We start from the raw sequence: 16199 nt of genomic DNA on the forward strand, positions 1-16199 counted from the left end.
CCCGGCGCTGAAATACTGGAGCAGCTGTGGCATCAGAGCTGCTGACACTTCCCACACTCGGGTTGCTGTAATGAGTTGAGATTTTCAAAGGGCCTCGTTTGAGCCGTGATTTTAAGAGAGCGAGAGCTGCTGAAGAGCTCCCTTCAAACCGATGGAAGCTCCGTTTCAATTCAAAGCTTCTCAAGTTTTATGACTTGAAGGCGGAAAAGTATGAAAAGCCAAAGCGAGAATATGCATACAGCACCATTAATACATTGAACTCTTTTTACATAAAATAAATTTAAGACAAGTCAAGTCTCCACGATGGCTACCGATCAAAATCAATGCAACGGAGTCTGACCTTGTGTGGGTGATGTGATTACATCAGCATGCTGACCATGCAAATGTTAGATACATGTTGGCATGCAATCACTTGCTACTTCGCACTATAAACACAAAGTACAGCTGATGTCATTAGTTTAAGTATTTGGTCAAAAATGTAATTGAACGTTTGAGCCAAAAATGTTAAAGCAATCCATTCGGTAATGGTTTGATATTTCAGTCTGCCCCGTCACTCCTGACAGTTTTATCAAGTTTTTTTTTTTTCCCCAATGCTCAACAAAGCATTTTTTTTATTTTTTAAGAGTCCATGAAAAGCTGACAGTCTTAAAAACGTAATCTGCAAAGCCATTCGCAAGTATGGCAGTTGGAGAGGGAACAAAACACAGAAGTAAAAAGGTACAATGTCTCTTAAAATGGAAACATTGAAGTAAAGTCCAATGCTTTCACATTAGTGCAGTATCTTAGTAACATAACCTAGTTCTGTCCCACTTCTACAACTAAACTTCATCCAAGAAGATTGCTGTCAAAACAGAAATGTAATCAGTTCTTGTAGAAAAGCCCAGGGGATTTGGATTCAGAAATGTCCCCCCTAGCATCAACGTGAAGAAAGAGACCCCAGCAGGAAGTGAGTAACTGCAACATCTGCGGGCCTTTTAGGCCTCATGAACTGGCCCGATGATCGCTCCCTTCCTGCGAACACAGCGAAAACAGAGCCGATAATTGAATCAGAGAAATTTCTTTTTGAGCATCGAAGACGGTCGGTCTGATAACGAGGTCCTTAACAGGCCGGGCAGGAAGCAGCCTTTTCCGCATTCCAAGGTGGGGTAGACTTTTGTTTTTGTCTTTGGTGGTGATCCTGCCCTGGTGCCTCCTGAGGGCAGACATGCATACATGAACGGTGTGAGGGTCAAATAGTTGCTTTATTCCAGCGGTTACATTGGATTTATTCCAGTAATCCCAGAGAGCAGATATGAAGAGAACACTTCCTCACAACTCCAGATGGGCAGAGAGATGGTCCACGGTGGTTTATGGTATGTTCATTCTGGCTCTTACCAATTGTGTTTGCATTTCTTTACTGAACTGATAACTGTTAGGGCAGTAAATCCTGAGTTACGGCGGGGCCCCCAGGGCCAAACCGGTGGTTGGGGCCTTTCCCTCGGGATCATAAGATACGTCTTAAGGGTTAACGAGGGGATTAAAGGGTCGAAAAGAAGAAGAAAAAAATCTACAACACAAAGTGATAACTTTTTCTTTTATATCTCAAATATTTGTATCTCAACTTTTCATATCAATGTGTAATAGAGGTGGACCTTATAATCACAGATGATTTGACTATGTCTCTTGTGTGCACAAACTACCCGTTTGTTTATGTAATCCTCCAAATTTCCCCACTGTGGGACTAATAAAGGAATATCTAAAATAATCTAATATAATCTTCTAATCATTTAGGTGCGTTAGCAAATACAAAATAAATTATCAAGAGAGATTATGGCAACGTAGAAATGACTGCAAAGCCTCTGTGAGAGCAGACATTTTGACTTTGGATGGCACAACATAACCTTTACCATTAAAAACAAATATTAAATCTCAGTTAAGCGAGAAAAAAACCAACTTCCATCCATATGTTCACTTTGTTGCTGGTAACAGCTGAGTTAGTCAATCTATGAGATGCAGGTTGTTTGTTGAGTTTAGCACAACTACTTTTTTAGCACTATGTGTTTTTAGGCAGATGCCAACTTCCTTAAGTTATTTGTTTATATTGTAAAACATCATAAATGGCACTATGCCCTCTGCCTACGTATGAATCAATCAATCAAACTTTTATTACAGACTCAAGGTCCAGATAATACTAAAGACATTAAATAGAATAAAATACATACAAAAGCACAATTAAAATACATAGACCTGTCAATGCTTTATAAATAAACAGCTGTACCAATGTCTCCACAGATGGGACTGGTAGCGTGGACTCAACTTTATGTTTGATAAAACCAAGATGAACTCATTTTTAGAGTCATTAACTCGACAGATAAATGTATACATACGATTTATTAAAACAGCTTGGAAAGTATTAACTCCTGCAGCCACAAACATTTCACTGGCATTACACCTCGGCCTCTTCAGTAGTATTCTCATGGCGTCATTATAAGCTACTTGAAGTCTCTGTAGGCACAAGTGTGCACAGTGGTGTACAATATGCTCTAAACAGGGACATCTTCACTCCATCTCTACACATACCAAACTTGGGTGAGATAATGTTTGCTTATACATCTTACGATGTCTTCATCATCGCTCATCTATGTTTTTTTCATTTATCTCCCCCCCCACCCCATCACCAGCGGTGCGCTCAGCCACATTGGGCTCCTGGAGGAGGCTGACTCTGGGGGCGGAGTACGAGGACACCTGGGCTCCGCCTCCGTCAGCTGACCGCAGAGGCCGGCCGCTCGAGACGCGCGTGGAGGAGAAAAAGAAAGAGGAGGAGGCGGGGCTTGTCGGGGGCGCGGACGCGTGCGCCGAAGCCCCGGAGGGCCCGCCGTGGAGAGTTGACACCGACACCGACACCGGGCAGAAGTATGACTCGGTGTTCCGCCTGGACGGGCTGAGCCGAGCGGGGAGGCGGGACGGTCTGCGCCAGATCGTCAGGCAGCACGACGCTCTGAGCGGCACCCCGTGGCCCCGCGGGTGAGTCATGGCGTCACTGGGGCCCCATGCTGCTGTGGGATAACTACTTCCAGCACAATACAAAGTGTTGTACACGGGGCACCTCTTCAAGAGAGAGCCCTCGTGGCACAATAATAAAGCACGGTTTATATTCCCAAACACATTTTCAATTACATTTGCAGTGACAAAGCAAACCCAGAGCTTTTGTGGGGCCTCCTCTTTGTCCAGCTAGTTAAACTAATAAACGTATATATACTGTATATATACTGTATATATATATATATATATATATATATATATATATATATATATATATATATATATATATATAAATATATAAATATATATATATATACACATATTGGTCTTTTTGGTAAATATGTTACATGTTTATAATAGAATACAATAACCAAACTTCAGTCCTCTGGATATTTTACAGTGGGGGATGTTATTACAAAGGAAGCATTATTATTATTTCCACATTAACTGTTTATTCAGTATCACCACACAATTAGATACATTGACTTTCATTTTCTTTTTCGCAGTACATTTACTGAACCACTAGATGGCTCCTCCGCCGCAGGTAGAACATTTGTGTTCATCGTATGGCTGCAGATTAACAGAGAGCTAATTATGGTTATTTACTTCAATAAGAGCAGAAACGACACACATGTGTATCCAGTTATAACTGCCCCCTGGAGGTGATGAAGTCAACGACTAGCTTTGTCTGGTGTGCAGTCTGTGCACTGGGTTGAACCATGGGCCAAACAACAAATGCATTCAAATAACGGTTTTAAAGGCTGGTCAGGTGTTGTGCTGCAGGTGTGAGATATAGTCTCACACTTCACACACGCACACACACACACACACACACACACACTTCACACACATTCCTGAATTGAAACATCTTGAAGTTTGAAAGGCTTCTATTTCAAAGTATCAGAGCTTACTCTTTCTGGCCAAAAGTATGTGGACACCACTGCCCATTTACCTTCCATGTACCTTTAATTTAAATGGTGTAATGTGTGTACAGATAATTTTGAACATATTTGATCGAATGGCTAAAAACAGAAAAAGGTAGAAAAAGTAGCCTATTATCTTAATACAACATATTGACACTCTTGGAGGAAAAGAAAAATACAGGAAATGGAAACTGCTGAGTTTTGATGTCCACTTTTAATCCCTTTTCTCAATCTAATTTGAGAAGCATAAACATAATTTCCGGTAAAAGCCGCAGTCGAAACGTTCCCAGCGGTAGTTAACGTTGGTCTCAACAGCCCATTACATAAATTTATAGTGGTCTGTGAATCCTTGTGGGCACTATAAACATGGCTTGTTTATTTCCTGCCCATGATAAACAACTTACCACGGACATAATCCAAAATAGAATAGTTCATTAAACCGTACGCGCGCACACACACACACACACACACACACACACACACACACACACACACACACACACACACACACACACACACACACACACACACACACACACACACAACGGCAACACTGACAGTGTAGTCTAATAAAATACACAAAAATGAAGTACAGTGTTTCCTAGGTTTACAGCTTTAGGGGGGAAACCGACACAAACACTTAAAGCAGTAGTTATTTGATCTGTATTTCGTTTTGAGGGAGGCAACAGCAGAAAAGCCAACCTCACGAAGATCGGCCAAGATTCGGCGATTCGCACATGCGTAGCCAGCAGGCTCATTGTTGGGTACAAGACACACTTTGGGTCGTTTCTGTATTGAACCCGGAGCAGGAGAGCTACTCCGGGTTCTACTCGCAGGAGAGCGAGTGTTGCTTTTCAATGAGAGAGCTATGGACTAAGTCATTTCAGGAGATAAACATGTTGCACATGTTTGAATTTAAATTACATTTAAATTGGGAATATTCCCAAATACTTGAAAGTAACTTATACAAAGTCCTGTTTAGAGCAGAGCTCCAGTGACAGCAGGCCCGGAGAGCAGTCACATGGGGCATGCCAACAAAGGTCATAACATCTGCATGTTGAGCACCCCTTGTCTTGTGTCATTGTCCCAGTAGATATACCAAATTACAGAGGAGATGAAACAACTCGGAGGAGCATTTGTGCTAAATCTGAGTTTCTCAGAAGCACGGCTTTATGTGGCGCTTCTGTTGGAAGGCGCTTCTTTTGCACAACGTCTGGATGCAGCATGCACTAAACTAATAACTGACCCCACACGCCACCATGTAGAATGAATATTTATTTGTCTCTGAGTTACTTTCTGCAAACAAAATGCTGATATTTTGATTCATGCATACATACCTTTTTTAAGTATATAAAAAATGCTTGGCCATTTGCAAATGTTAACACTTGCAATTTCAGTTTGAGTAGCCACTTAAATAGTTTCTACCTGTGGGCTTCTAATGAGGTAATAAGAAAAGAAGAAAATAGTTGGGTTGATTTTTCATTTATTAATATTACTATTGTTATCATTATTTTGAGTTCTTATGCATACAACATTAGGCAGGTATGGGACCTCAAGCAACGAGGAGGTGAAGCTAATTTCAACAAAAGATATGGGTGAAATCTATAAATAAGACAATGTGGCTACTGGTTTATATTCATATTATTATTTTATACTTTATGCATTTTTCACAAGGTAGGTATGCAAACATTATTCCCATACATAAAGTCTCATTTGATGTACATTGACTGAGATAAATTTAAAAAAAAAAAAGTGATTTCTGCAGGAATGTGGTGACTCCCTAGAATTCTTCTTCTTCTTTTTTTTGTGTATATTTTGAGAGCTGCTACCTTCTGCATGGCCAACATGTTTTTGCGTTGTTGAGGCCAAGAGAACGATTGATTAATAACACACATCATGTTTTGACCCGCGGGGCTTTTGTGAACTCCATTAGTTCGCAGCTCTCTCTCATAACCAGCCAACAGACGGGGAGCGCGTCTGTGCGCTCCAGTCGCCGATTGGTCCGTTCTGGTCACATGCGCTCTTCCTTATTCTACTGAGGACTTGCTATTTAGCCCTCAGCCCCCATACAGCGAGCGATCAGACAGAAATCTCAGGACAACTTGGATTGGCTTGCCTTCTAATTTCTCTCAGCTAAAAAAGAAGAAGAAGAAAAACGGAGGAACCCCAGGTGTTTTCTGACGCCCCTGCTCATTTCTACTGACACCCTGAACGTTTCAACTGGTGTTTTGGATGCTGGCACGATGCTGTCAGGATTCTGGACAGAGACGGGGCGATCTGGTTTGATTTCACCTTGATTTTTTTCTTCTTCTTCTTCTTCTTCCTCCACTCACAGCCCGGCTGGTATGGATGCAACAGCCTCCGCGGAGTGAATCATTGTCCAGCCGAAGTGCTTTATCGCGTTCAACTTTTCAGTTTCACATTTCTCTGGAGATGAATGAATGGAAAGGATCACGGGAACATGGTTTTCTATGAGGCCACCCTGATTTTTCATCTTCCAAAACGCAGCGCTCTCTGTACACTCCGGCGCTCAGCATTGTGGTTTGGATGAAGTGTGTTTGTTGTGATGCGTCTCCCCTCCATTTCCACTGACACCAGTTTGGATTTACCCTTTTGGATCTGTGCGTTTCCAGAATGGCCCGCTTCGCAGAAGACCTACCCACCCGCTATGGAGGAGGCGCAGGCGGCGGAGGGAGAGGCGGACCGGGCGCTGGCAGAGGGGGAGCCCGCGGGGGCGGCGCTCCGGGTGGCCAGAGGGTGTACAAGCAGTCGATGGCCCAGAGAGCCCGGACAATGGCCATCTACAACCCGAACCCTGTCAAACAAAACTGCCTCACGGTCAACCGCTCCCTCTTCATCTTCCGCGAGGACAACCTGATCAGGAAGTATGCGAAGCGAATAACCGAGTGGCCATATCCTTCCCGACCAGCAGCAGCCTGTAGCGCCGCGCACAGAGCAGGTGCATCTGTAGCCCCTAACCTCTCTGTCCTTGCTTGGCAACCACACACACATACACACACATAACACACACAAACACACACAGATGGTTGAAAAGCAGAAACACAGCACTCCTCGCAAGCCTGTCTGTCCAGCCGGTGCGTTTAGGTGCTGGTGTGGATTACGTTCTGTGCTCTTAGTTGAATGAGAGCGGCTATTCCCACACTGTGGAGCAGCTTTGTTTTGTTATATATTCCCAGCTCAGTTCAGAACCTCTGGGCGTCCGCATAGACCGAGAAAGTTCTTATTGTCAAAACGTCAGCTGTGCAAACTGTCGCCGGACAAGGACGGCAAACCCCAGCGTCAGTTAATGACGATCAGGCATCGCCGTCGATCTACGCAAGTGGAAGTCGATCAGGAAGCTGCGTGCGTAAAAGGGCAGCGGGCAGCGGGTAGTGAGTGGTGCGGGCGCGTGCGCAGGCTGACCTCCGCTCCTCGTGTGATTGTTGAGAGAAGACGTGGTTCGTTCTGGCGAAAAGAGAGCGTTGGTCCTGGGGTTTGTTGCGGCACCGCCTCGCTGTCTTAGTTAGCAGCCCTCTCCATGGTGCTGAAGTCGCCCACGCTCAACTCTCTCAACTCTGTATAAGTATTTTCTCTCTCCTTTTGTAAGGAGAAAGATTCTGCTAGTTGACATTACGCATCTGGCACGTTTCATCTATTTCAAGATAAGGAAGTGTCAACATATTGTAGTCAGGTTGAGTCCACGGTAACAACTGCACAGTTCCAGTTATTACAAGAAACGTTTTGAAACATGTGATTAAAAAAAACAACACAATTTAATAATATTTTTGCAGTGATATTTAAAGGCTGGAAAGCAGTTCATTCAGTTTAAGTCTTAAAACAGGTGATTTGGAGAAAAACAAACAAGTGAAGTAATTTAAAGTTAATAATATTGTCAGCAAATTCACATTAATTAATGAGGGAAGCCAGATTAAATTACTTTAAAATGAATATCTTTTAGCGGTGAGGCTGGAGTGCCAGAGCTTGCAAGAAGACAACTGGATCTGCACTGTGGGTGATGGTGAGAACCGCATTAGCTATAAGAGAATAACAATGTCTTAAATTCATCCGTGTCGTTCATGAGCTGATACGAGGTGAACCTCCCTACTAAAATTAAATAAAACCCCACCACAACCAGAAAATTAAAGCTGAAACGGTTAAAAGTAGCCATTATAACCGTTTTCCATTAAAACTCACTGCCAGGAAAACAGTTTTCTGGTTGCATAATCACGGTGTCTTCTGGGTACTAATTCTACATCTTGACTATAATGGTCATAAGCTCCCTCGTGATTCATAGCCTCTCAATAGGACCTGACCCGCGGGCACTGACCCACTGAAAATGGATTGCAGAATGAACCAACCATTGAAAATGGTTGGAAATGGTCAACCATCTGGAAAGATCACAAGCGCATGTATAGGACGCATTCTCTCTGGAAAGCCTTCAACCAGAGCCTGATGGAAGGTTTATACTTTAGTGGACAGAATACGTCCATATTTGAGTTTAATGTCAATTTTCATACAGCAACATACAGGATAATTTGCTTTTCTGTACAATGTAATGCCGTCTGCCAATGTTAGACACCCTTGTTTTGATTAGACTGAGATGGGTTAGAAACATCTCATTGTACTCCTGTTAAAGCCATTCATTCTGTTTGACAAGTAGGTTTTTAAACCCTCCGTCAGAAAATGTATAATTCATGATTCAGCTGTAAAATGAAGTGAATGCAACTTTCTCCCTCTATCTCTCGCTACTGCTCCTTAACTTTCTCACTCCATTTGAGTACATGATCCTCGCTACAATTATCGCCAACTGCATCGTCTTGGCCCTGGAGCAGCATCTGCCTGCCAGCGACAAGACGCCCCTGTCAGAACGCCTGGTAAGTGCTTTGACGTGGCTGAGGTCACTTCCTTTTGGACGAAAGAGCTTGTCAACAGCCAGTCAGACAGATATGGAGGGTAATACAATCAGCTAATCAGTTCACAGTGTTTTGTCTCATGTTAGTCAGCAGAACCCCCCCTCCTCTAATGACGCATAGCTAACCAGAATCAGAGTGTAACCAAAGAGACTGTTGCACAGGGAGGTCAAGATGCATATCCTGCCCTGTGTACCACGGAAGGAGAAAAAAAAAGCAAACAAACTGAAACTGAATAGCGTGCAGCTTTATGGTTCAACACTTTGCCGTGCTTGTACACGAGGGTGTTGTAGCTCAGGGGACTTTGTCTTTAAATAGAGAGCCAGAGAGTGTTACAAAGAGCAACAGCTTGGCGTGGAAAAAGTCGATGAATTCCCCTCATATTCAGCCACCTGCTCCCGGTTAGCATGATATCTGCGGGTGCGATGCAAATTCATCAGTGGAGACGTTACAACTAGGGAAACAAAAAGGTGGCGTTCGGCACCTGAGAAAGTGATTAGAGCGACGACACAAAGGAGAAAACAAGCATCCGCTCCCAGCCTCCTCCACCTCGAGGATGTAATACAACGAGAAGCCTTTTAATTAGAACAAGGGATCAGCTATTATTTATGAAGCTCTGTCAACAGAGTAGGAGGCGTGCTGTAAGTGGAGGCGATAACAGAATGCTATTCAGTCAGAGTATTTCAGATCCATTGCTGGATTTTAGCGCTGTGGTCCTTGGGGATTTCCCCAGCCGTCTTCTGTAAGCGTATTTATCATTCAGCAGTATTTTAGATGTATGTATAATAGATGTTAACACACGACTAGTACAGACAATTATCCAGGCAGCCCTCCGGCCCATTAAATATCACATTCATTTGTTTAGTCTATGAATCTTGCGTTCGTATAGCATGCATGAATATACTGTATGACACATGCAATGCCTGTCTTGGTCAAAATGTTGCAGGCTCCTACTGGCCTCCTCCTATTGGTCACGGACACTTTATCTTCGTCTTAACAACAACAAACTGTCCTTATTTTGCCTTCACGATACAGCAACCATCCATACATAATCTCTGGATGTTCACTGTAGTCAGCCAGTGCTATGGAAAAGGTCACATTTCTTATAGTGCTCGGGCCTGTCACACTGCTTCTACATGATTGTTTATGTTGGAGGCTGGGTGATGTTGGGGGTTGGGGACAATGTCTGTCAGGTTGTGGTATGCTCGGAGCGAGGTGGGGAAAGAAGCGAGGGTTAGTGGAGGCGTGAGATATCTTCTGCTCGTGCCCTGTACATCGCCACGGGCTCCAGCAGATATTAATGGAGGTAAAGGAAAAAGTGTCATGTCATACGCGCCTGATCTATCTTCCTTACTTACAGCAAGACCCAGGTTTCACCTCGCCACATCCTGCAAATGAGCAAACTGTGACGGTGTTGTTTGACACTTTTAGGGAATACCGCAAAGGTCCCAATCAATCATGTCCAGTCATGTGTGTTGTGCATATGCTCTCAGTGCTAAAGTGCACTTTCAAACAGCAATGCCTTTTTCCCTATTGAGATGATGTTGTGCTTCTGATTTGCCCCAATTTCACACTTATGCAACACAAGTCCCCCTCTGGTCGCGCCGTGCACCGCCCATTTCCATTATTCCTTGGCCCTAGTACCCCTTTGATCTGTACATATGTCCTTCTGGTTGGCCCAACTGCCTCCTTTTTACCCCTGTGGTTGGACCAAGAGGCCCACAAGTACACTTGTGGTCGATCCAAGTGCCTGCCGATTCCATGCTTAACTTTCGCACAATAACATGACAAAACATCACTTGAATGGCCCAAGTACCTCTTTACTTACCCCTGTTGGTCCACCCAATGTGTTTGGCCAAGGTGGAAAATTCTCCTCTTCTAGCCAAAGGCCCCATGTGCCCTTTTAGCTCGCTTCGTACCTTCCCCTTTAAATCCAAATTTTTGTCAAATATCCCTATTGTTAGTCCAAGTACCCTGCTGCTTGGACCAGTGGCCGTTTTCTTGGACTCAGGTACCCCACTAGTTGACTAGTCATCCCAACGGTCAGACAGAGAGCCCCTTTGCTCCCTTTGTCACCGCCCCAGTCAACTTCTCTGGTGTGCCAATGGCGCGCAAATGAACCTTAATAACCTGTATCTCAAATGTTCTATCATCAATTGAAGCTAAATAGCTTATTTATTATGTCTGAATGCATTAAATGAGCGGGCCTGAGGCTCCATTGATTTACCACTAACCTTAAGATCATACTGTGTGTGTGAATATTTGTTTTCACTGTATTTACTCTCTTTTCATCCTGAAAAGAGGGCTCCACTTCCTGCACTTCTGTTCATGCTGCTGCAGGAAGTGAAAGGAGCCATCTTTCTTTCATTGCTTTACTTACCCCCTCCCCTCTCTTTCACTTGACGCTTCATTAACCACTCTTTTACCTCTAACAAAAAGATCTTCCTCTGTCACTCTCATCCTCTCTCTGTCTCCCTGTAGGACGACACAGAGCCCTACTTTATTGGAATATTCTGTTTCGAGGCTGCCATTAAGATCATCGCCCTGGGCTTCGCATTTCACAAAGGCTCCTACCTCCGCAACGGCTGGAATGTAATGGACTTCGTGGTCGTCCTCACGGGGTGAGTCCCTCGCCCGCTCAGCTTGAAATGGAAGTCACAAGTGTGAGAGTGGCTTCCTTTGTGTGTATCTGTGAGCGCCCTGAGAGACAGTGAAGTGGAATCACCTTCTTCCAGTTAGAGCATCTGCCTACAAGCATCCTTTTAAGTTATTCAACAAGTAGCACAGGCCCGTAAAATAGGTGGGAAAAAGTGTCACAAGGAGCATTTGTTGCTTTGGCGTTTTCCATTTCTCTTCTCTATTTTAACACTGCTGGACCACACTACATGGACGCACACTTTATGGCTTCCAACTTTGTGGCGACAATAACCCAGTGCACATTTTTTATTTCCAGATGTGGTTAAACATGACTGTCCTGACCAGAGCACCAAACACATGTGGTTTTAGGTGTTGTGTTTGTGTGTCCACATGCTTCTGGCCATACAGTGTAATACACGCATGCAGTTGATGATCATTTAATATTCATTTTTGTGATTACAAAATTCAGAAACTTTTGTCTCAACAACCATACTATACTGCGCAACTCGAACGGCTTACCACCTGAGCGTCTGCAGGGCAGTTGGCAAGTTTTGTATTTGATATATGTGTTTCAGAAATATCGACACTGCTACGTGTTGGCTAAGTGGACCACAGAGGTCTGTGACAGATGTTTTTATAGTTCTTCTTGAGCAACTCTCAGTGGGGCTCGGACAAGAGTGGCGGCCCGGCAGGGAAGCTGTCAGGCGCTGGGCGGTTTGGAGACATGTGGTGGTGTTTCTTATTATCAAAAAGATAGGTCAATGGTTCTGGGACATTACTGCTGGGATTGAAATGTAGGCAGCACTGAAGCTTTGTCTGGAAGGCAGTATGTTGATGGCAATCAGAAGGTTGTCAGCAGAAGGTTGGAAGAGGAAGGAGTTTATTTCACGTGAGCTCTTCATGAGCTTTCATATGTTTATGCAAACTTTCAGTCCTTTCACCTCCTGCAGACGGTATGGGCCTGGCATCAGCCGAAGAGTTAATTTTATATTTTTTTCCCCCATTTTATTATTTCCTCAAAGAGACAGGAGTCATGTTGTCTTGTGGATCTGCTTAAAACTGGCAACCATTATCATTATAATCATCATTGAGTATTGTAAAACACAAGTTTACACATTCATCCGCTTGGACTAGTGGACGATAATTTAGCTTCCTTTAGTGTCTCGAATTGAACCGCAACTTGCCTCTGTCCAAATGGGACGCATACCTTTTTTGCTGTATTATCCCACTGGAAAAGCACTTCGGCATATATATTCTGTTAATCACACGAGCGCCTGAGTAGGAAGACACCTTCACCTTTTTCCTCCGATGGTGAATCCTGATGGGACGGTTTCCTATACAGGGACACCTAAAGTGCTTGTTAGATTTGGTCCCATGCTAGTGTACACAGAGGAAGCGGTACTTTTTAAATGTCTTCCTTGCTCCTGCATCTCTTAAAGGAATGAAGGATACACGTTCATAGAAGGGCTTTCACAAGAACTCTACGGACTCCCACTCGTAAAACGTCCCTGTGTCGCTCTTCACTGCATGGAAACACAGTCACACCATGTTGAAAATGGGCCCGTTTCCTCCAAGTTCACTAAACGCTCCTGTTGCTTTGTTACATTGATGAGGAGAATGACATTGTTATGACACAGTGCTGAATTAGGCCCAGATTGTGTTTGTGCTGGAAAGAATGGCTATTTCAGAAGCTCGATAAACAAATGCATCAAAGTGGATCGTGAATGAGCTGCAGAACAAAGATTGCAGAGAAGCGCTGACCGCAAGTTTTTGACATGTCGAGGATAAACCAGACAAAGAGGGGAGATAGGGATTCCTTTTGTCAGGAAGCATTACAATTTGAAATGGCTCGTCGTGCATTTTTAAGCGAACACTCAGTAGGCCGGTGTTTAAAATTAAAACCGTAGCCAGCGCACCAACAGTTCAGAGATGCATTTTTTTAATTTGTATTTCTCTTTCACACGGCACGTAAGTGGGATGATTGGGTTCGGAAACTGTGATCGGATTTAATGTTCCCCTGCAATACCTACTCGTGTGTGGAAGATGAAGGAAGGCGTTCATTAAATGTAAGGTTGAGAGCACACAGAGGCCCGTTGCTCGGAGCACAACACTTGAATTCCACTAGGTTCATGTGGAAAGAGGCATCATGCGAGGTGCACCTCCTGCGTCTGACAGCATGTTGCTTTGCTTTGTGAGGCACAGAGAAGAAGCTCGTTCACGTGGTAAACACATCAGCGTCTTCTGAATAATTCCAAGTCATTTAAATCTGCCATCGTCAGAAAATAAGATAATCTAAGTTGGTAATTCACCATATTTCATCGTTTACAGGGTGTCATGGGTTTAAAGTCAGCTTTTTGATTCAGAGTTTTTCCTTCTAAACTGGAGAAATGTCTCCTTAATTTTGGCTACCCATTGCTGACACAGCTGGATACAAATGAGCCACTATGTTTCCAATGTGACCGTCTCTGTTTGGTTGCCAAGCAACCACAGTAGATAATGTGCCTCTGCGTGATCGGGGGTTTCTGCGTGTATGTTTGCTTTGTGCTCGACGTGCTGCTGCGGGAATGGAGGGTGGGGGGGATTGATTAGAAATCAATCACATCACCCCTGGATGTGGTTTGGCCCACTGTGCAAAATCGGGCCCTCGGAGAAATTTTCTTGATGGCAAACGATAAAAGGCGGAGAGGACATTTTGAGCATGTCCTCAGATGTTCAGCCTCCCTACGTGAAGTTAAGAGGATTAAACAGACTTAACTGCACACCTGGGTGTTAAAGGACGTTTCTGCTTTGTCCCGCGTCGGCCACAGAGGGAATGAGCAGCCGGAGAACTGCTGATCATTATTATACTTAAGTGTGGGATAGAAGATGAAATGATAACTTAATGAAACGATTTGGAGTAGCAAAAAGATGAAGAAATCGGTCGGCGAGAAACCCACAGACGAACATGAACACTACTACAGTTGGATGTTATGTACATTGGTTGGCATAATGCATGAATGATTGATCAAAAATAATATAAAAAAAAAGGCAGGGTAATCAATCAGAAGTGACGGGTGAGGGTTTTTTATCGATCTTGGTGGTCAGAAATCTAATTTAGGATGCACTCTGAGGAGATGTGATTGTGGCTCTGCTCTGCTAGGGAGAATAAATAGTCCTGCTTTGCTTGAAATTAAAACATTTTCAGTTCTGCTCTAATAATCATCTTATATTACATAAGTCAATAACGTATCTTACGCTTCCCCCCCCCCAATTAGCTAAGAATCCGTATTAGCTCTCTGCTTGCTGTACAATTCCAGTGCTTAGTCCTTGGTATAATTATGGCGATGCAGCCATCCAGTCCTAATAAAAGGATCTGAATGATAGTGTAGCCTGAGGCAGTGGCAGACCTTTAATCTGTCCTGATCAGGCATTAGGAGCCCCTAATAAGAGAATAAATCTGCCCGGGTTGCCACAGGCCTAATCAATAGAACACTGAGCTGGTCAGCCCAGGAACACTGTGCCCTGATGAGGAGCCAGACACGTCCAATCACACGCTGAGCACGACAGCGTCTGTGACATGAAGAGACTGGCTGAGAAGCCTGCTCTACTTTCAAAACCATTTTCCTTTCCTGTATATATATGAAACTCAATGGGAGTCAATTTAGTATTTAACCAGAAGGTTTTACCTTCTGAAACTGGTAGAATATGTTCAGGTAAATATCATCTTTACAGCCAGGGAGAGTGTAGAAATGTGGCTTCTTACATTTGGAAAAGTAGCCAATATTCAGTAAGCCAAGAAAGTGATGTACAGTACTTTCTACCATGTCTGCGGGGAGTCCTGATTTTTAATATTGTCTGTGGCTCTGAAGAAGCTTTGTCTGGAAATAGTGAGGGTTTTAATGTGAGAGGCAGTCGGCAGGGTTAAAGTTAAGATGTTGAATTATAGTCAGTCTCTTGACCTTGATTTTATAAAAGCCCAAATCATGAAGAAAACGGAGAAACCTTGCCTGTTGCCTGATGAATGTCTGATGCCCGAAGCGTTGTAACCAGACAAAGTTCAAATGGACAAATCATGAAGTTGCCTGATGAAGATCTAAGGTAGAAGCATTTATGCACTTAAGTATATGCTTTTACAAATGAGAACATGCAGAGATTGTGAGTCATTCAGGTATCTAGGAAGAAGCCAACGGCAGCTGTTTTCTTTTGGAGACGTTGAACTCATTATAAAATTAATGTCTTTGAAGTTGGGAGTAAATATGTTGCTTGTAACGTAATATGTATACAAAGGCCCTGAGAAGCTCATGAGAAAAATGTATAACTTTTTTACATGATTACTTCAGGTAGTCCGCCTGTCTGCTATAATCTCATGAACGCAATATCCCGGGAGCACCGGAGTCCCTTTTTAAAAAAAACTCTCATTTTCCTACATCACGGTCTGACAGTCAGCTACTCTCAGTCCTGGTTCGGTCCCCTGCAGGAAAATGTCCAGGGCCTCCTGCAGCGTGGGGTTGGTGTTGGCTCTCAGCGGGGCCCCCAGCCGAGCAGCGGGGCGAAACTCAGCTCGAAAGCTTCAGATAAGCCGGATCTGTGTCTGTCTGCGTGGGAGGTGGTCGCTGCCGGAACCTGCATGATGTCATCTGATTTCGCTCAAAGTCCGACCTTGTGGCACCGATGACAGGCATCAGGAATAACTACCTTGAAATAGCCAATCTTCTCTCTGATGGTCTCG

The 16199-nt window shown here is 43.8% G+C and overlaps 1 protein-coding gene across 1 annotated transcript in view; it reads left to right on the forward strand.

Annotated features, from left to right (window-relative positions):
- Window positions 1-6578: 6578 nt before the first annotated feature.
- Window positions 6579-16199, forward strand: part of cacna1bb (calcium channel, voltage-dependent, N type, alpha 1B subunit, b) — a gene marked incomplete at both ends in the record, with an annotated part of 140576 nt that continues 130955 nt past the window's right edge. Inside the window, 3 exons of the mRNA XM_079235043.1 lie at window positions 6579-6856; window positions 8713-8818; window positions 11336-11475. Coding sequence (XP_079091169.1) covers window positions 6579-6856; window positions 8713-8818; window positions 11336-11475 — 524 coding nt within the window. The remainder of the gene's footprint in view (window positions 6857-8712; window positions 8819-11335; window positions 11476-16199) is intronic.

Source organism: Taurulus bubalis (assembly GCF_910589615.1).
Source record: "Taurulus bubalis genome assembly, chromosome: 19".
Taxonomy (NCBI): Eukaryota; Metazoa; Chordata; class Actinopteri; order Perciformes; family Cottidae; genus Taurulus; species Taurulus bubalis.